Genomic DNA, 21,756 nt, shown 5'->3' with positions numbered 1-21,756 from the left:
TCACGGTCAATGTGTGGAGTTCATGGGACTGCCTCATTATGATGGAAATATTCTAATTAACATATTATATTAACCAATAAACCTATATGAAATGCAATTAAAATGTATAAACAATAATAATTTTATTAATATGAAATTTTTGGAAGTCAAAAAAGCAATATACTGCAAAAGGACACTAAATTGAATTGTTAATATGTAGAAGTTATGAATTTAAAATTCCATTAACATTTTACGTTTTATGAATTTTTAACAAGTCTGTTATATATATATATATATATATATAAATTGATAACAGTTGTAGGATCATTAAATTATATACATGTACGTACATATATCTACTTATATAGTGTGGACTTCATGAATGTTAATCACGACATACATGATTCACGTACCTAAAGCTGTTCAAAGACATAAATCTTCTGTATATTACTGGTATAATGTATATTATGCTGACTTTTGAATCATATTTTTAACTTATGGCATATACATGTATTTCAGACGACTCTGCATGCCAGATCTTGTCACTTGGTTTTCTAGGGTGATGTTTCTGAACATTTTAAATGAAAAAAAGGATTTAATCCCGCCGTTATCACTTAACTTACAGGGTATTTTAGTGGGTAAATGTAGCCTTTTATTCAGTGGTGCCTGGGAAGTACAAGCTATAAGTACATATGATTAAAAAATAATCGTGGTAACTGGGACATCCAGGATGGTGAAGCCTCGCTGGATGCATGTTCTCATTCAGATATGGTGCCTTATGGGGCTAGTATACTGTAGTCTGTAGTCCTGTGTAATATGTATGTAGTACAACAATAATGATGTGATATATATACTGCTGTGCGGCAGTGGTGTCACATCAGAGTGGTATTCTGCTGTGGTACAAAATGTAGTATGAATATAACCTGCAGTAAGACATCATTGAGAACCATGATACTACAGTACTGTATTTTGTGTTGTAGATGTAGAGCGACTGTAACCTACTGTAAGACAATGGTAAAGCATATGAGGCTACAATATTGTATTTTGTGTTGTAGATGTAGAGCGACTGTAACCTACTGTAAGACAATGGTGAGCCGTGTGAGGCTACAGTACTGTATTTTGTGTTGTAGATGTAGAGCGTCTGTAACCTACTGTAAGACAATGGTAAAGCATATGAGGCTACAATATTGTATTTTGTGTTGTAGATGTAGAGCGACTGTAACCTACTGTAAGACAATGATGTGTCGTGTGAGGCTACAGTACTGTATTTTGTGTTGTATATGTAGAGCGACTGTAACCTACTGTAAGACAATGGTAAAGCATATGAGGCTACAATATTGTATTTTGTGTTGTAGATGTAGAGCGACTGTAACCTACTGTAAGACAATGGTAAAGCATATGAGGCTACAATATTGTATTTTGTGTTGTAGATGTAGAGCATCTGTAACCTACTGTAAGACAATGGTGAGCCGTGTGAGGCTACAGTACTGTATTTTGTGTTGTATATGTAGAGCGACTGTAACCTACTGTAAGACAATGGTAAAGCATATGAGGCTACAATATTGTATTTTGTGTTGTAGATGTAGCCATCTGTAACCTACTGTAAGACAATGATGTGTCGTGTGAGGCTACAATATTGTATTTTGTGTTGTAGATGTAGAGCGACTGTAACCTACTGTAAGACAATGGTAAAGCATATGAGGCTACAATATTGTATTTTGTGTTGTAGATGTAGAGCGTCTGTAACCTACTGTAAGACAATGGTGAGCCGTGTGAGGCTACATTACTGTATTTTGTGTTGTAGATGTAGAGCGTCTGTAACCTACTGTAAGACAATGATGTGTCGTGTGAGGCTACAATATTGTATTTTGTGTTGTAGATGTAGAGCGTCTGTAACCTACTGTAAGACAATGGTAAAGCATATGAGGCTACAATATTGTATTTTGTGTTGTAGATGTAGAGCATCTGTAACCTACTGTAAGACAATGGTGAGCCGTGTGAGGCTACAGTACTGTATTTTGTGTTGTAGATGTAGAGCGACTGTAACCTACTGTAAGACAATGATGTGTCGTGTGAGGCTACAGTACTGTATTTTGTGTTGTAGATGTATAGCGTCTGTAACCTACTGTAAGACAATGATGTGTCGTGTGAGGCTACAGTACTGTATTTTGTGTTGCAGATGTAGAGCGACTGTAACCTACTGTAAAACAATGGTGAGCCGTGTGAGGCTACAATATTGTATTTTGTGTTGCAGATGTAGAGCGTCTGTAACCTACTGTAAGACAATGATGTGTCGTGTGAGGCTACAGTACTGTATTTTGTGTTGTAGATGTAGAGCGTCTGTAACCTGCTTTAAGACAATGGTAAAGCATATGAGGATACAATATTGTATTTTGTGTTGTAGATGTAGAGCATCTGTAACCTACTGTAAGACAATGGTAAAGCATATGAGGATGCAATATTGTATTTTGTGTTGTATATGTAGAGCGACTGTAACCTACTGTAAGACAATGGTAAAGCATATGAGGATACAATATTGTATTTTATGTTGCAGATGTAGAGTGACTGTAACCTACTGTAAGACAATGGTGAGTCGTGTGAGGCTACAGTACTGTATTTTGTGTTGCAGATATGATGTGTCTGTAACCTACTGTAAGACAATGGTAAAGCATATGAGGCTACAATATTGTATTTTGTGTTGCAGATGTAGAGCGACTGTAACCTACTGTAAGACAATGGTGAGCCGTGTGAGGCTACAGTACTGTATTTTGTGTTGCAGATATGATGTGTCTGTAACCTACTGTAAGACAATGGTAAAGCATATGAATCTACAATATTGTATTTTGTGTTGCAGATGTAGAGCGACTGTAACCTACTGTAAGACAATGGTGAGCCGTGTGAGGCTACAGTACTGTAAGGTGATATTGGTCACCTCTATGGTCTGGTTCCTCATTGATGTCTTCATCTTGATGTACTATACTGATTGTGCAGCCATGGGATCAGGCACAGAGTGTAAGGGAAAGAATGATAACCAGCCTCATATGGATTCTAAGCGTCAGGGCAGTGATGATGGATTTTTAGGCAAGCTCTTACCCAAAGGTATAGAAGACAATCAGCACGCTGTAATTAATTATAGAAACTAGTTAAAATTATGCAGATAACGTTTTAAGTAATGCAGATTATATTTCACAAAATATGTAAACAGGACATCAGTTGTAAGACTTCATGATATTAATGTTCATTATAATGCAATTCTTATATCAATATGACATGTATAGTGCCTCGTAAATCAGTAATTTGTAACACTAGGGTAAGAACACTTCATTATCATTGAATTAATTCCCTGGCATTGATGTCATTTAAGTCTGTTTTATTGTGAAACTTGCATTACTGCTGATAAACATGTATTTCTCTCTGTAGTAAGTTCAGGTATTTGACACAAAATACTTATTTCAATACACTATTAAGATGTAAATGTCATTATGACATTAATGTACTATTCATATGCAGTATAAACATTTATGTAGCTTTATGACTGTGTTTGAACAGCTACAGTACATATATAACCAGCAACAGTGCAGATTCAGCAGAAATGATCACAAATGATACACAGGTATCAATCTAGGATTATTTTACTACTGGTATTGGGTTGTTTCCCCCTAGCTAGCAGGTGAAATTTACCTCTTTCAGAATGTTATCCTTGAATTAAAATTATTCCCATATTTTACATTAATTACTACTTTTCTTTTTTTTTTAATTTCTTGTATTTCAACAGAGGTTGCATTTTGATCTTTTGGTTTTATTAGTTTTTGAGTGAAATCAGATGGATTTTGTATATGTTTTGTTTAAAAAGGGAATCTTATATTATTCTAAAGTTGTTTGAACAAAGAACTTAACAATTATAATTTGTTTTCAACCCAGGAGGTTTCCTCCTGTTTGTGACTATACATCATCTTTTAAGGGTCAGACATTAAGCTTTTAATTTACCTTCTTTCGATGAAGAACTTTCTCAAAAATTGCTTGTTTACATATATTGTTCTGAAACTACTCAGCAGATTTAGTTTATAAATCAACATCATACTCTACACCTTACTATATATGGTGGTTATTAGTCACTTAAGTTTATAGGTATCTAAGGTTGTCACCATAGTCCAATTTAGCTTACCTGGCCCAAATGGCCACTTGAGTCTATGTTCAGGTGCTTTGTCCGTCAGTCAGTCTGGTGTCAGTATTTCTTCTCGCAAACCATCAGAGCAAATATCGTGATGTTTGGATTATCGATTCCTGGGATAAAAGCCCAACAAAGATTGCAAATGAAAAATGACATTGACTCATATTCAAGGTCACAGGAGTTAAATTTGTCAAAACCTTTAAACAACTTCTTCTGACCATCCAAAAGACCCAGAAGCATCATATTTGGGAGAAAGATTCTTAGTGTGAATTCTGACAAAGTTTGTGAAAAAAAACATATATATATATATCAAAAGTCGAAGGGGTCAAATTTGTTAAGACCTCTAAACAATTTCTTCTAATCAAAAGACCTGAAAGCATGATGTTTGGTTGATAGGTTCCAAATATGAATCCTGACAAATTTTGAAAAAATGAAATGACCTTAACTTATCAATGTTACATGGATCGAATTTGTTAAAACCTTAAAACTATTCTGATTGACAAGAAAAAGGCCAAGAAGCGTAGTATTTGTCAGATAGGTCTATGAGATAAAGGCAATCAATTTTGTTTTAAGAAAAAGAAGTGACCATGACCTGTATTCAAGGTCAAAGGGGTCTATTTTGTTAAAACCTTTAAATGACTATATTTGATAAGCTGCCAAGAGGCCCAGAAGCATGATATTTGGCAGATATGTTCACAAGATAAAGCTTGTTTGAGGTTTACTTAACAGTGGTGCGAAATGCTCCTGTGTTTGATATGAGCATTAGATACCAGGTGAGTGATGCAGGCACATGGGGTCTTTTGTTTTATAACCTGGTAGTGGTAACCATATTTGTCCTACTCCTCAATTCTCCTTCTGAATCAATGTCATACCTTGAGAACTTCTCAACAAATTTACTTATATTTACTCCCAAAGTTTTATACACCTTATTAGTTACTGGTTTGGATATAGGAATAGGGTATTGATGTTTGATAGACATTTTCTGGTGTTTCTCTTATGAATACTAGGTTCAATGTACAGCTCAGCCAGATGAGGTCTTCCCTGGCGGTTGAGTATATGTAACCATGGAAAATACAAGCTGCAGTGTACCACTAGGCTAGAGAGCCAAAGTTGAGTGTAAGACTTAAGTAAACCAGAGGCCTTGGGTTTGATTCCAAGCGAATGCATTGAAATTAGTAATGACATCTGTTATATCATTTAACATTCAGGTTTGTTCTACCAGTAGATACTGAGAGTTGTTGTTAAATCATTGTTTTAGGACTAATACAGCGGCATCCCTCTGGGCCAGGGGAAATGGGGAAGGGTGTGGTTGTGCCTACCGACCGTCAGAGTGAAGCCAAAGAGAAGTTCAAAATCAACCAGTTTAACCTGGTTGCTAGTGACATGATGTCTCTCAACCGGTCCCTTCCAGACTACAGAATGGACGCGTAAGTCATTAGGAATTATGAAGAATTATTAGGAAGATGACAATTGTGATGTTGGACAAATACAAACTTATGATCTTCAGATTTGCCCAGGGTTTATCAGGTCTATTTTTTTTAAAAAGAATTTATGTTTAGTGGTTTCAGCACTAAACATCAATTTTTTTTCCAAAAGATTTTTTCTCCTAAATGATAAGACCTTTCAAACCCTTTGTTTAGGTTGTTATTTTCAAGAATAAAAGGAAATTGTCAATAATACATACACCTTGGAAATGATATTGATAAAGAAATTCATGGTCTTTTTCATAATTTCTTTTGTAAAGATATATTCTTTTGCATTAAGCTTCAGTTAAAAACAAAATTTTAATGTTTTCATTATTCTGATGAACTTGCAACAGAGTGACTTTTTAACAAATTTAAAGACTACCTAATAAAGCATTGAAGAACTTGTCGCTAGCGTATTGAGATAGATTTATCCTGATTTAAGTTGATCCTTCCTAAGCAATCCCCTGCATACTCTCAGATATCAATGTGAAAGGCAAAGGAGCCCTTGATCCACCAACCGTAGTAGCAACAGCGTTGGCTCTACTTTGGATATATTTTTAACAAGTTGTGCAAACTTTATATCTGTATAATTGTTTTGATTTCTTTATAGACAATACCTTGATGATTAAAATCCCTCAAGAATATTTTGCTTTACTTGAGTTCATCTTTGTAGTAGTGATGTTTAGCATTTTTCATAAACATGTATGTTTACATTGTACTGACCTTTGAACTCTGAACTCTTTAAAATGCTGACCTGTAACCCATTTCAGGTGTAAGAGGAAGAAGTATGCCCCAGTATCTGACCTACCTACAACTAGTATAGTGATCGTTTTTCACAATGAAGCCTGGTCAACACTTTTACGTACAGTTCACAGTATCATTAACCGTTCACCAGCTCGTCTAGTCAAGGAAATCATCTTAGTGGATGATGCCAGTGAGCGAGGTAACTTTCCTAACCAAGTTTATGACAGATAAATAAAATTTTGTCAAGGTCATATAGGTCTTGGTTACCTATTTTGAAGAACAGGTGATCATGAACTGTTAAAAATGAGAATTTCAAATCAATAGTGAATTGTTTTATCAGATCTGTCGTTTGAGTAATGTGTCATTTTTAGCGGTTTATGTAATTAGGTCAATGTGAAGGTAATAAATTTGAAGAAGTTACTGGGTCAACATTTTTCAGTTATGTCAGGTTTGTCTGCTAACTCATGAAAATTGATCTTGCAGAAGAACTAGGTAGAAAACTAGAGAAGTATATAGCTACCTTGCCTGTACACACAAAAGTTATGAGATCAGAAACACGGAATGGACTGATCCGAGCCAGACTGACAGGTATACCATTGTTATATATATCTGGAATTAGGGGAATATGTCTCCTCTCATGTTACTTGTAGTTAGTCATTATTAACTAATAAAAGATAAAAGAATTTTTGTATTTCTTGCTTTATAATATCTTTCTATGTCATTTCATTGATGCTCCACTATATTTGTCATCATTGAGATACAAATTATGATCAGTCAGAAAAATAACGGGGTAGGAAGTTTAACTTAAGTATTTCTGACAACATTTAATTGATAGTTCTGCTGTATTAAATGCACATTTTAATATTTGTCTACCGTCAAGATATCCATGAAGTGAGAAATCACCATCATTAATTGCTTTTTAAGGATTAAGTTTTTTGTAATCTGAATCAATTTTAAAAGTGGGATTAAACAACTCTGTTTAGGAGCAGCGGCAGCTAAAGGTGATGTGATCACATTTCTGGATGCTCATTGTGAGTGTACAGAGGGCTGGCTGGAGCCACTTCTAGCCGAGATTCACAAGGACAGGTATACACTGTTGTGATTTTACAGTTTATTGGGTTAATTTGTAAAGTGTATTGTGCTGATCAGTGCAATTGGAGGATTGTTACACCAAGCCCTGTACACCTGTGTATCATTTGAACTTTGAGAGGATGTGCATGGTTCATGGATTTGATGTGTTGTTGATGTACTCCTATGACTGGAGTTTTCCCCTTGACATCTAATGTTATTTCAAACCTACATAAATATACTACAGTATTACTACAGTATTACTACAGAGAACCCTTGGTATCTGCTCCATTGTATAATAATTACTGAATACCATGAGAAATGTTGTGTGTCAGTTTGTGTCATGGATACTACCTTAAACATGGAGTGTTGACTCGGTGTAATGATGTGTGAAAATTAGTATAGATTCTTAAATAGATATTTGCTGTTTATATCTTGGCATGTTTACAGATATGCTGAATATTCTCTCAACCCATCTGTTGATTTGGTGTTGTGGTAATGTGTGTTTACTCTCTAAAACCTTGTGTGTTGACTCAGTGTCCTGATGTTTTTTGAGTACGCTTTGAAACATCGTGTGTTGATTTGATGTCTTGGTTTTTTGAGTGCACTGTCTGATAGATCTTGTGTTGACTTAATGTCATGACTGTTGCAGGACGTCTGTGGTTTGCCCAATTATTGATGTGATCAGCGATGACACCTTTGAGTACATTACTGGTTCTGACATGACTTGGGGTGGCTTTAACTGGAAGCTCAACTTTAGATGGTATCCAGTACCACAGAGGGAATTGGACCGACGAAATGGAGATCGCAGTAATCCAACAAAGTATGTTATCATTATAGGAGATTTGTGTAATTAAAGAAATTCACACTTAAGTTTCTATTGGTTATATTCATATGTACTTCTATTCTACAGACACAAGATAAGAAAGATAAATTGTAAAACTTGAAACTTGTTTTCAGCCATTTTAGTCTTTGTAGAAGTTGACATTTGCCTTAATTTGAATTTTAATCAAGTAGGGCTGTACAACACTGTGGTGTATGATTATGCAAAATTATCTATTTTGTGTGAAATTCTTGAAACTGACTATTTTTTGTTTGGTCTTGTCATATGACAAAAAGTCCCAAAAGTTAGACTACTTTCGTATATCACATAGTGGACACCTCTACACATTCATCATTTACAGAATATCTTTACTGTGCAGCTAGTTAGATTACAGAGAAACTGGACTTGAAATTTAAGCATTTAGCTTAGTTTTCTCATTAAGTGTTATTCCAATCAAACCAGAAATATACTGAAACACACACATATATATATATACATACATACATGTGATTAAAAGCCTAATTATGAATTTACAGCATATCATGAATAGCGTGTTTAAATGCTTGGACAGCTAAAAAGCCTATTTGGTCTTTTCTTATATCCTATTACAGCTGTCTTGTAAAACAATGTGTACAGTCGTGAGCAAGGATTTACCAACCTTTTTCTGTGAAATGAAACCTTTTGTGCAGTTGTTGTTGAATATATCTTGAAAATGAAGGTGTGATTGGTTTATGATTTTGCTCAGAAATGAACATGTTTGTAGATCTTGGATTTTGATGCAGTAATAATACATAAAGACTTTATTGGAATGAGTCATTGAAAAAACAGAACTCCTAGCTGCTTGGGTTTGAACTAAGCCTATAGCTAGTATTCTTCTTCTATCTGGTTTACACCTCCACCAATACTAATGATTCTGGTTAAGCTATCTGACTCTTTGATCTCTAGGCAAACACTCTACCACTAGACGAAAGAGAAATCCCCACTAGCTAAGGTTAAAAAGGTAACCGTGGTTACCCTCAACTTCTAGTATCAGTAGGACTCATCAATTTAAAAGAGACCTAAACCAGTAATAATGTGCAGTGCTCAAACAAGCTATGAACTGATGAAATGTTATTGGTCTCTATTGTGTAAGATGATTTTAAATAATTGAAAAAAAAACAGTTAATTGGATAAACTAATTGATCGGTCACTAGCCAGTTATAATAACTGATCATCCATATTGAAATCTCAACCCATGAACACAATAAAATAATCAAACCTGACCTATAAGCGTGCATTACATTGGAAACAGTGCAGATTTCAGAGTCACACTCGGACATGGTCTGTTATTACCTTTTAAAAAATCACACTCATTCACCATAATGATCATTTGAAGATCTTATCATTGCTGTATGACTTGAATTTTTATATAATATAATTAGCGTTACCAATTACTCAGAATGACAGCCATCACATATTGATATAACACTTCCTTTATTCCTTTACTTCAATACACATAATACACAGTGTCTCTGAGTGTCCTCAACACTTTAATGCACAGCTGACTCCAGTATTTACAAAACCCCTAAAATGGCCAATATATTTGGTATGATAACTAATTTTTGTATTTACATAACCACTACCGTGACCAGTATTTTATATAATAGCCAACGTTTGTAATTTATAGAACTCCTACTATAGCCAGTATTTTGTATAATGGCCAACGTTTGTGATTTATAGAACTCCTACTATAGCCAGTATTTTGTATAATGGCCAACGTTTGTAATTTATAGAACTCCTACTATAGCCAGTATTTTGTATAATAGCCAACGTTTGTAATTTATAGAACTCCTACTATAGCCAGTATTTTGTATAACAGCCAACGTTTGTAATTTATAGAACTCCTACTATAGCCTGTATTTTGTATAACAGCCAACGTTTGTAATTTATAGAACTCCTACTATAGCCAGTGTTTTATATAATGGCCAACGTTTGTAATTTATAGAACTCCTACTATAGCCAGTGTTTTGTATAATAGCCAACGTTTGTAATTTATAGAACTCCTACTATAGCCAGTATTTTATATAATAGCCAACGTTTGTAATTTATAGAACTCCTACTATAGCCAGTATTTTATATAATAGCCAATGTTTGTAATTTATAGAACTCCTACTATAGCCAGTATTTTATATAACAGCCAACGTTTGTAATTTATAGAACTCCTACTATAGCCTGTATTTTATATAATAGCCAATGTTTGTAATTTATAGAACCCCTACAATAGCCAGTATTTTGTATAACAGCCAACGTTTGTAATTTATAGAACTCCTACTATAGCCATGTTTTGTATAATAGCCATGGATATATGTAAAAACTTATAGATGTCCTTCAGAGCCAAACTTTGTATAATGGCCAACGTTTGTAATTCCAGAGTAAGTAACACTTGGAGATGTTATATAATAACACTTGGAGATGTCCTCCAGAGTAATTAACACTTGGAGATGTCCTCCACAGTGGCTGTAACACTTGGAGGAGATGTCCTTGGAGATGTCCTTCAGAGTAAGTAAAACTTGGAGATGTCCTCCAGAGTAAGTAACACTTGGAGATGTCCTCCAGAGTAAGTAACACTTGGAGATGTCCTCCAGAGTAAGTAACACTTGGAGATGTCCTCCAGAGTAAGTAACACTTGGAGATGTCCTCCAGAGTAAGTAACACTTGGAGATGTCCTCCAGAGTAAGTAACACTTGGAGATGTCCTCCAGAGTAAGTAACACTTGGAGATGTCCTCCAGAGTAAGTAACACTTGGAGATGTCCTCCAGAGTAAGTAACACTTGGAGATGTCCTCCAGAGTAAGTAACACTTGGAGATGTCCTCCAGAGTAAGTAACACTTGGAGATGTCCTCCAGAGTAAGTAACACTTGGAGATGTCCTCCAGAGTAAGTAACACTTGGAGATGTCCTCCAGAGTAAGCACTACTTTGAATGTTCTTCTGAAGAATATGATAAATGAAGTTAGGGAAGTTATGATGTTTTTCAAGTAATGTTATATACCTTTTGCCATTGAGATTTTTGAATTTTACCACAATATAATGTTGTTAATCAGTTTCCAAGGTATTAATAAGTCATTCCAAGTATTTTTACCACATGTGGAATAAACTGTGAACATGTTTTGATTGGTTGAGATGGCAAACTTTGACTGGAAAGATGCTTCACACTCGCTGAAATTGAAATATGAAATAAGTAGTTCTTAATTGTTAAATAAATGGATTTCTGTCATTTTACTGCTTTGAAGATAAATTAATTTACTACTTGTTATGGTTTGTAATAAATTACTATATTTTTTACATATTTCTGATTTTGACATTTCAATACAGGTCATATTAAAGTTTCCAGATTGGTGAGAATTTGTCTCCCTTTATTTTGTAGGTATGGATGTGTGGGGGACAAGTATTTATTGTTACATGCTCCAGGGTAGGACATGTGTTCAGAAAGACTTCACCCTACTCCTGGCCAGGGGGCGTGGCACGTATCATCAATCACAACACACAACGCATTGTAGAGGTGTGGATGGATGAGTACAAAGAATTCTTCTATAAAATTAACCCAGGTATAAAGTATGTTTCTAAGCTGTGCAGTAATTCTTTCTTCCCAGTCTAGACATCAATCGAAAGACAACTTAGGTATATCAGTATTTAATATGAATCTGAATGTAGATGACATAGAAGATGGAATATCAACATCTAGGTTCTGTGTATTATGAGTTTACATGTTTCGGCTAGCTTGACTAGCCGTCAGTAGAGTGGTTCTGATAAAGCTAACCGGAACATGTAAACTAATGAAAAAAACATAGAATCTAATGTTGATGTTCTATCTTCTATATCATTCATATTTACCTTCCTTGATGAAACTTTGCTGAATACTGTTGAATACTGTTAGGTATCCAGCTTTGATTTCTTCATGATCTGATCTACCACCAAAGACAACCAGGACATTGGTTCTCTCTCACTTCATAAAGAGATTTTTTTATTTTCTGTGTATTGATGTTTTCTAAGTGCGTTTTTAAAGGATGTAATCTGCATAACTTTTATTCAATCAATTCTATTTTTTTATCATTAATCACTTCGTGAGTATAACTTATATTACATCATACTTTGTAGTCACTCAATGAAAATTCCGTTTGATTTCAAACATGTTGAATATAAAGCAAGATATATGATGAGTAGAGTTATATTGAAAAGAAATGTAAAATTCATCTGAAAATTCAATAAATTTGATTCAATATATAATTGTGTTGATATGATCGTTTGTGTTCTATAGCGGTGAAAAGCACAAGCTATGGGGATGTGACAGCTAGAAAAGACATGAGAAAGAGGTTAAATTGCAAAAGCTTCCGATGGTACCTGGAAAATGTTTATCCTGAATCTCAGATGCCAGTGGAATATTTTGCACTGGGAGAGGTGAGGAACAGTGTAATTTGTACAGGCATTCATGATTCAGCATACAACTTAATTCCTCAAAAAATTTTTGATATGTATACAAGGGAATGATTTAAAGTGTAATATATATAAATGCACTGGAAGTTTTGTCAGTTATTCCCATTTGTCATATAAACAGTAAAGTGATGTCATTTTGTTAAAACTGTTTATCAGGAATTTTTAATGCAGATAGATTTGTAACAAACAGTATGGAAATCGGGACATAGTGATAGCTGTGTATCACCTTGTTTTATGTGTACAGATTCGTAACAAAGAGACTGGTCACTGTGTGGACAGTATGGGAAGGAAGAGTGGAGAGAAAGTTGGCCTTGTCAACTGTCATGGCATGGGAGGTAACCAGGTAAGGCAAGGAAAACAAAAAAGGAAATGTAAAGGGAGGTAATTATGTGTGATAGAAGAGGGAAAAGGTTTTACAAAAACATGGCAAAGTTAGGGCAGGAAGCCTTGTTTGGCAGGGAAAGAAATGACAAAACATGTGGGGCATCATGTGATAGTTTGAAATGAAAGGCAGAGAAAACCAAAAAGACTTAAAAATGCAGGAATGTAAGGGAGGTAATAAAATATGTGAGGGAAAAATTATAAGGAAATATAAGGGTGGTAATAAGATGTGGTAGGGGATATGACCAGGCATTGTAAGGAAGGCTAAAGAACAAGACAAGGAAGATGATATAGTACTCAAGGGGAAGTGTTAAGTCAAGATAACAGAGAAGAAAAGTATACAAAAGTGTATTTTTAGAAAGCAGCTCTATGAGAAAATCCTATGTTATGTTTCTGATATACATTTGTATTATATAGTAATTAATAGGGATCTGATACAGGAATTGCAGTTGGAATTACAGGAAGGTTGTGGAATGTTTGTAAAGATTCTTATATTGGTTTGTTATATGATCTACAATCTAGTTATCATTAAAAAAAATTGTGCAATAGTTATGTAATGTTATGTTTAATTGAGAAGATGAATTTGTAATATCGAGCCTTAATTTATTCTTTTTATTGAATTTATTATATATACTATGCTATTTTGTGTAAATCTTTCATATGTATTTTTAGGATAATTACTTCAAGAGAGTTAGAATTTGAATTATGTTGAACCTCTGAAGAGGGACAGAAAGACCATCATATATCACCACTTGCTAATTTGATATACCATGACTACACACTTTCAGATCTTTTCTTACACAAAAAAGAAAGCTTTACAAACAGATGATTTGTGCTTGGATGTCTCGTCTATCGGTGGCCCGGTAAAATTGTTTCAGTGTCATGGTCTGGGTGGCAATCAGCAGTGGGATTATAATGGACAGGTAACTGGCTGTCCTTGACCTGACGTCTACAAAACTGACCAGTTTAACCTGCTGACCACACACACAGTAACAACAACAGCTAGTTAACATCTGAACAAACCTAACATGTTCTTATGAATTAATTACTGGTTTCGGTTTTTCTTACTTTGAATTCATTTGATTTCAAATTCTTACACTTTTTGAGCTATTTATTCCTCAGTGGTGGTGATTTTTTTTTATCATACAAAAAATGATTAAACATGAGACAGGTTAGGCTGAAGTAAAAGAAATTTAGAGTACCGTGAATTAGTGTGGTGTGTTTGTGGAAGAAGGCAGCTGAGTCAGGACTAGTGGTATTAATCAGATTGTTTCCAGGGCTGTGAGGCTGGCATGCTGTGGCTGCCGTTCTATAGGCTTGCCTTCCACTCCATGTGTCTATAATGCTAAATCTGCATGTATTACCAGGTGTTTGCCTACACAGGCAAGCAGCAGATAATGACCGACGAAAACATCTGTATGGAGGCTGCGTACAATCAAGTAAAATTTGTGCGATGTGACAGTGGAAAAGGGCGATGGAAATATATACGACAGGTAGTGTTGAATTGTAGCTTGTAACCTTGCTTATTGGGTGTGGTGTTTCACAGCCTAACTGCTCCCTCACCCACATGCCCCACCTGAGAGATTGTAGCCGCTCTCTTCTCTTCGTGCTGTTCTCTGGGTCAAACTCTCATCTAGAATGACCAATGTACAGTAACCTGGTTGTAATAGTTGTCAAAAAATGTCTAAATTTCATTTTAAAAATCATTAAAATGTTGTTATAACATTACTTATACGGTATTGATGTCAGTTCATCTTGTTTATTTAGAATTCGTTCATATTTCATATTCAAGAAATATCAAAGGCTTAGTTACTTGTCTCTATGTGTGTTAGCTCTGCATGACTGATGCCAGCCAGCTGTAGTACTAAATTCACAACATTCCAATCATTTTTTCTGTGTCCAGGATCATTTATTATTTGATTGTAGCAGAATCATTGTCAGTTATTGGATGGGTTTAGAAATTTAAAAGTTTTGAGCTTATCAAATAGCAGTCCAGAGATACCTATAAAATTCTAGGGGTTGAGAGGGAAGGGAATCAATAAAATTCTAGGGGTTGAGAGGGAAGGGAATCTATAAAATTCTAGGGGTTGAGAGGGAAGGGAACCTATAAAATTCTAGGGGTTGAGAGGGAAGGGAACCTATAAAATTCTAGGGGTTGAGAGGGAAGGGAACCTATAAAATTCTAGGGGTTGAGAGGGAAGGGAACCTATAAAATTCTAGGGGTTGAGAGGGAAGGGAACCTATAAAATTCTAGAGGTTGAGAGGGAAGGGAACCTATAAAATTCTAGGGGTTGAGAGGGAAGGGAACCTATAAAATTCTAGGGGTTGAGAGGGAAGGGAACCTATAAAATTCTAGGGGTTGAGAGGGAAGGGAACCTATAAAATTCTAGGGGTTGAGAGGGAAGGGAACCTATAAAATTCTAGGGGTTGAGAGGGAAGGGAATCTATAAAATTCTAGGGGTTGAGAGGGAAGGGAACCTATAAAATTCTAGGGGTAGAGAAGGAAGGGACCACTTTCCCTTCCTTTTTCTGTATTGTGTGATTTTATGACACATAACAGTGTGAGGAGAGACCGGCTAATTTGATGGTGAAGGAAAGGCAATGGTGGAGGTGTAGTCCTAATAGAAGGTGTAGGTTCATATAGGTATAGGCTATTGTAGGTGTAGGTATGTTCTAGCTCATATATACATAGGCTAACACAGGAATAGGTTAACATGTAGATATAAGTAAGCATAGGTATAAACTAAGATATATATATAGGCTGCAATGTATATGTATGCTAACACAAGCACTATTGGCAGAAATGTATGAGTAGGAATATGCATGCATGCAATATAAAAAGGCTTGATTCACCATAGGCTGACATGTATATATAAACTAACACACGTTTAAAATAGGCTGAATTTTATATGAACTAACACACATTAGCTATAAGATGAATTAATACCCCTGTATATACTACCTATAGACTGAAATAAAGGTTTGTACTTAGACTAATACATTATACACATACAGGTATATATTATCACACATAGATTCTTAACACATTTTAGAGTGCAGGCTAATATATTGTACTCCTACAATTGTAGACTATAACTTATACAGATTAATCTATGGGTGTAAATGTAGACTAAAAACATGTACTGCAGTCTTACTGATGTAATGTAATGCACTTAAAAGCATATAGGTCTGTTATGTACTGCTTGATTTGAATACTTTGGTAAAAATGGAATTTGTTTTGGCATCTGTCCCACCTGCTAAAAATGGTACAGTTGCAATCAAAAAGCTGTCGATAAAAATAATTTTCAGACTAATACATACTTTTGCTTTAAGTATTTTTACAAGAGCTATTGTAAAAATGCCAAAATGAAGAAAGGAGTTTCAAAATTAATGAAGACCTGTAAATTGAAATTTCATTTTTGCAGTACCCAAAATCATGATCCTATAGTGCATCATGTTTATTGAGTTATGTGATTAAACAGCAATTATTTACAGTAGGGACCGACTTGTAGCATCTATAACAGCCTTGTAGAGATATTAACACCAGCACAGCCTACTAAACCTTCGACTTGTTTGTCCTTCGCCCTGACCTATTAATACCTGTCTGAATTTGCTACATGTATGCATATCTCTGTACAAGGAAAAAGTACTCCTGTAAAGGGAGATACCTGTGTCTGTAACTGAGGAACAAAACATTACTAACATTGTAGATGTTTGAATACAATTACCTGTACCTGTTTTTAAGGTAAGGTAATATGTACCTGTTGTTAGGGAAGACAAGCTGTATGTAATGGGAGATAACTTTTACAAGCTTTGTAGGGTCTATAACATATATTTGTTACTAGGAGGAGATAACCTTGACCTGTTCTTCAGGGAAAATGACCAGTATCTATTAATAAGAGGTGATGAACTACCTTTTACTAAGGGGTGATTAATTGTTGACCATGGAGTGAGGATCACAGCATGCTGGCCGGCCTGGTGTTTTGAATGTGTTGATACGAGTAATATCTCACCATTGTCGCTTACTGTCAACCAAGTGAAGTCATGTTGCAAAGAATAATCTTCACAAGCACAGACTGTAACATATATTTAGATGATGTCCCCTCAACCTTTTTGGGGATACAGTTGTACTGGTGTTTGTAATACATGGCCTTTTTTATTCTAAATAGTAGCTTTAAAATACAAAGAAAGTAAAGAAATAATTTGTATAAATGACTTTTCCTTGATTGACGAAAAGCGACTGGTGATGTTGCGTTGATGCACTATATTTGTCCCTCCTCTGCTGGAAATATGGGTATTACCTTTTAGCTGTCTGTCGTTGTAGACTTTGTAAACTTTATCCTTAAATGTAAAAGCAAAATCCATCTTCCTCTTGAACTATTCCGGTAAAGTTTTTCAAGTCGTAAAAACTTTTTTTTTTATTTTGGATTGTCTTTTCATTTTCTGCTCATAAATTTTTCTACATATTGTAGAATTTTTATTATGCCCTGTCACAGAGATGAGGAGGGACATTTAAAAATGCTTTGTCAAATCACAATTGTTATGAGAATATAATTTGTGCATTATGATAGCAAGTTCCTGCAAGATGAAGACAACACTTCATTCTACAAGAAAGACTCTTTGAAGCATAATGCATGTTACCCTGGTCCCTGACAATTTCATTTAAAGTTATGGATTGACTGTAATCAGGATAACACCTCATTGGACTGCATTTTCTTGTTTTGAATTCTGTTTCTGATTTTGAGAAATTCCAGCATATAAAACTATTCAAAATTAACAAACACTTTCTGTGTAAATATCTTTGATTGTATTGGTGACTGCATGGCTTAGAATAAAAATTTTTGATTCAGATTAAAGAAGTAATTAATTGGCTGATGTTGCATACAAACTGTTGTGTGTCCCCTGATATCGGTAATATATCCACTAGTACAAAAGTACCAGGAGTACAAGAGTACAACCACTGCCATAGATTTTTGGGAAATTGCTATCATGATGCTGGCACTATTGTTGTTGGATCTGTTTACAATAAACAAGGTGATGTTGTGTTATAGCATTGAGTTTGATAACATACCACCTAACCTCATTACTTATAATGTACAGGGTTATAATTCTAATAGAATTTTATGGTGTTTTATAATGATTTATGTTGACCTAATGTAAATGTTTATTATGTTTTGATGTGGACATTTACAGCAGTTATTTATCTATTGAGTACCATTGATATAGAAATCTGTAGTAAGCTGTTTCTAAGAGTGTAGTAAGCTGTTTCTAAGAGTGGTCTCCCCCTATCTAACAGTCTCAATTTTCAGCTTTTCTGAATATGGAAAAATCAAGACTAAAGTCATTTGACATGCCTACTACTTCTTCAATAGCACATTTAAAGTTGACAGTTTTTTTTTATACCATTTATAATGGGCTATCAATGAATTAGTTCAGTCAACTATATTATTTGAAAGACCTTTCCTTATTCAAATTTATATTCATAAGCTGTCCAAGTGTAACTGTGCTAACAAATATTACAATATTCAACACAAAATGAGGCCAGGAGAAAAAAAAGAAACATTTAGTGGGAGCCCCCATCTTGAGGCAGAAAAAATTAACTCTAAGAATGGAATTCTGAAATTTTGAGTCCTTTGCAAAGCTTGTGTCTGGATATTTCAGATTCTTTTGCCTAAATTTAGATTTGTTTTTCTCAAGGTGGAGAAAGATTCTATGAATCCATTCTTGTAACATAACAATGAATGTGGAAATATAACATCATTTGTTGATATTCTTATGAAACTGATGAAAAAATCCACTAAATGCATCCTGTTTTGGATTGGGGGAAAAACAATTCCAAATATGTGCACCATGAACAGGGCAAAGTTACCATACACTTGAGATAGGGAAATCATTGGACTGAAAAATGGTGGCTGATAGTAAGGGAAACACTGAAGTCTTTCAATATCCAGTCTTAATAACTTCATAGAATTAATAGTTGTAGTTTATGTTATCACTTTGTATTGAAATTCATGCTGTATGGTTCGTTCTGTGACACTATTCAAATATTTGTATTTATATTCCAGAGTTTGGAGCTTCGACACATTAATAGTAAACAGTGTCTTGGTGCTGCCAAGCCATCAGATAGGGAATCACCCACCATTGGTAAGACTTAACTCCCTCTCCTCTCCCGTCCCCTACCCATCCAGTGTCTTGGTGCTGCCAAGCCATCAGAATGAGAATCACCCAGTATTTGTTAGAGTATACCCCCCTCTCCTCTCCCGTCCCCTACCCACAAAGTGTTAAGGAGCTGCCAAGTCATCAGAATGAGAATCACTCAGTATTGGTAGGACTTTACCCCCCTCTCCTCTCCTGTCCCCTACCCACTCAGTGTCTAGGTCTTGCGAAGTCATCAGGATGGGAATCACCCAGTATTGGTAAGACTTAACTTCCTCTCCTCTCCTGTCCCCTACCCACCCAGTGTCTAGGTGTTGCCAAGTCATCAGGATGGGAATCACCCAGTATTGGTAAGACTTTAACTTCCCCTCCTCTCCTGTCCCCTACCCACCCAGTGTCTAGGTGCTACCAAGTCATCAGATAGAGAATTACTAATGGTACATGCACCTCTATATTCATCTCATGTTCAGTATAGCTCCTGTATCAGATAGGGAATCAAGGACTTTGTCATTTTGTTAGATTTTCATCCACACTACCAGTTTCAAAATTTGGATGAATCTTCTTACCTAGAGATAGAGAGAGGTTGCAGACAGAAAAAAAAAACACATTCTAGAAGAAATGCATGAGTCCAGGATTCAAATATCTGAGTCACGAAAATCACTTGCATTATCGGTAAAATTTTATGTCCTATCCAGTCTTGGTAAGACCTCACTACTCCGCCCTTTTTCCTTCCCCATGTCACGGGCCAAGTGTCTGTGAAACCATTAGATAGGGAATCGTCCAAAGCCACTTTTGAAAACACTTTACCTCTACCCCCTACTGGAATAAGGACTGTTGACTGATCAATCTTTTCTGCCTGATATAAATAAAGCAGTTTTATTTTGATGAAAGTAAATTAGTATGTACTGTAAAACTCCACTTACTTGTATTCCTCAGATACCTCCTGTCCGTCAAACTGGTGGCTTGGTCTCGACCATGCTCTTACATATTTCTTGTTGTTTATTGTCAGATTCCTTGAACCATTATTCCCCGAATACCCTCTATTCCTCATGCTGTGTTTTATCCCCATTGCTGCACGTTAAAAGTATTTGCACTTTTTTAAGGCGAACAGATGTCGCGTGCAGGTTTGCCAAAGTTTACCTGTATCACACACGCCTGCTTCCAACTGTAGGAAAAGGTTCAATCACTCCTGTGTTTCATACACATGTCTGGGAGAACAGCTGATAATTACGGGATAAATACTGGTATCATTATATACATACATTGTCACCTGCAATGTTATTTCATTGTTGCGTCGGGAAATTTCTAATAAATTCACGTTCTTCATTCTGTCACTTGACTCAGAAAAATTAACTGTTGTTCAAACAGAACTTTGTCTCCGAGCGTAAGCCAGTTTATGGAAGTAAAGATGATTCACTCGTACATTTTGACAGTTGTTTAGGTGAATTACACACTAATTGACGATAAATTGTGTACACATATGTCAGAGCTGAAATTCTGTTTTTCCTAGTGATTTGATGACTGTATGTATAATTTATTCAACAGTTTATCTTAATGTTAAATTCTGAAAGTTCCCCTTTTTACAAACACCAAGTGTTAAAAACCATAATTTTTAGCGACATGCAGGTTTATATATTGCCGTAAATGAATATGCTACAAAAAACACTGAAGAAAAATCATGAACTGAAGTGGTTAAAAATAATGTGTATCTAATCAATCATTTACATACACGGATGATGGGTACGTGACAATTTATGACGAACTATTACTTGAATACCCTGTATTCCTAGAACTATTGACATGGTCTGAAGGAGTTCAACTTAGCGGGGTTTTACTGTATTAATTTAATCCATATTTAACACATAAGATTCTGTTTTTTCGTCCTTAACTATCTTGTGTGTATTGAAATCTGCATGAAGTGATTCCGTTAGCTAGCTTTATAGGAGCACATATTTTGGTCTCATTTCACATACACATATTTCATATCCTGTGATTGTGATACAATGTTTTTACCTGCAATATGACACATTGTATATCATAATCTGATTTTTTCTTTGTGTTTCAGGACCATGTGATGGCAGTGCTTCTCAAAAATGGGTGATTAAGGATATGAAGTGGTGATAAATGGCATAGTTTAGTATTCAATGTAAAGACATGTGATAAAAGCTTGTTATATTTAATTGTCTTAAAAAAATGTGAGAAAGTTAACATGATCACTACTATCACATGCTGCAAATGGAGTCTTGCTTAGCGATGTGACATGCTGCAAATGAAGTCTTATAGAGTGACACACTGTATTCCAACTGGAGTCTTGGTCAGTGAAGTCTGACATGTTACAAGTGGAGTTGTGATCAGCGATATGTAACACAAGGATTTTTGACACATTTGGGACCTTTCAGGACCAAATTAATTTTGGTGTGGTGCTGCTAACATCCGTATCAATGGTGTGGTAGATCTAGCAAATGTTATGGGATGATTCAAACACCAATATCACAGG

General features: G+C 35.3%; 1 protein-coding gene across 1 annotated transcript; it reads left to right on the top strand.

Moving 5' to 3' along the window:
• The first annotated feature begins 2,864 nt into the window (after positions 1 to 2,864).
• Positions 2,865 to 21,388, top strand: LOC132547224 (polypeptide N-acetylgalactosaminyltransferase 13-like). Its single transcript, XM_060210989.1, has 15 exons — positions 2,865 to 3,078; positions 5,409 to 5,577; positions 6,387 to 6,559; positions 6,844 to 6,948; positions 7,344 to 7,446; positions 8,081 to 8,251; positions 10,236 to 10,273; positions 10,481 to 10,485; positions 10,766 to 10,789; positions 11,656 to 11,836; positions 12,547 to 12,686; positions 12,967 to 13,065; positions 13,892 to 14,026; positions 19,169 to 19,247; positions 21,325 to 21,388. The coding sequence occupies exons 1-15, from the start codon at positions 2,865 to 2,867 to the stop codon at positions 21,378 to 21,380; spliced, it is 1,692 nt and encodes a 563-aa protein (XP_060066972.1). The 3' UTR covers positions 21,381 to 21,388.
• The last annotated feature ends 368 nt before the right edge of the window (positions 21,389 to 21,756 follow it).

This window comes from Ylistrum balloti, unplaced genomic scaffold, assembly GCF_031769215.1.
Source record: "Ylistrum balloti isolate Yb309-2 unplaced genomic scaffold, AGI_CSIRO_Ybal_v1 Utg369938, whole genome shotgun sequence".
Lineage (NCBI taxonomy): Eukaryota > Metazoa > Mollusca > Bivalvia > Pectinida > Pectinidae > Ylistrum > Ylistrum balloti.
The sequence above is the reverse complement of the archived record's forward strand: the minus strand, read 5'-3'. Positions and strand labels throughout refer to the sequence as shown.

Bases quoted from the DNA above. Each gene is read 5' to 3' on its own strand.
- LOC132547224 (XM_060210989.1), top strand. From the start codon at position 2,865: ATGGTGAGCCGTGTGAGGCTACAGTACTGTAAGGTGATATTGGTCACC. The intron at 3,079-5,408 runs GTATAGAAGACA...TCATTGTTTTAG, and splicing joins AGGCAAGCTCTTACCCAAAG to GACTAATACAGCGGCATCCC. The intron at 6,560-6,843 runs GTAACTTTCCTA...TTGATCTTGCAG, and splicing joins GGATGATGCCAGTGAGCGAG to AAGAACTAGGTAGAAAACTA.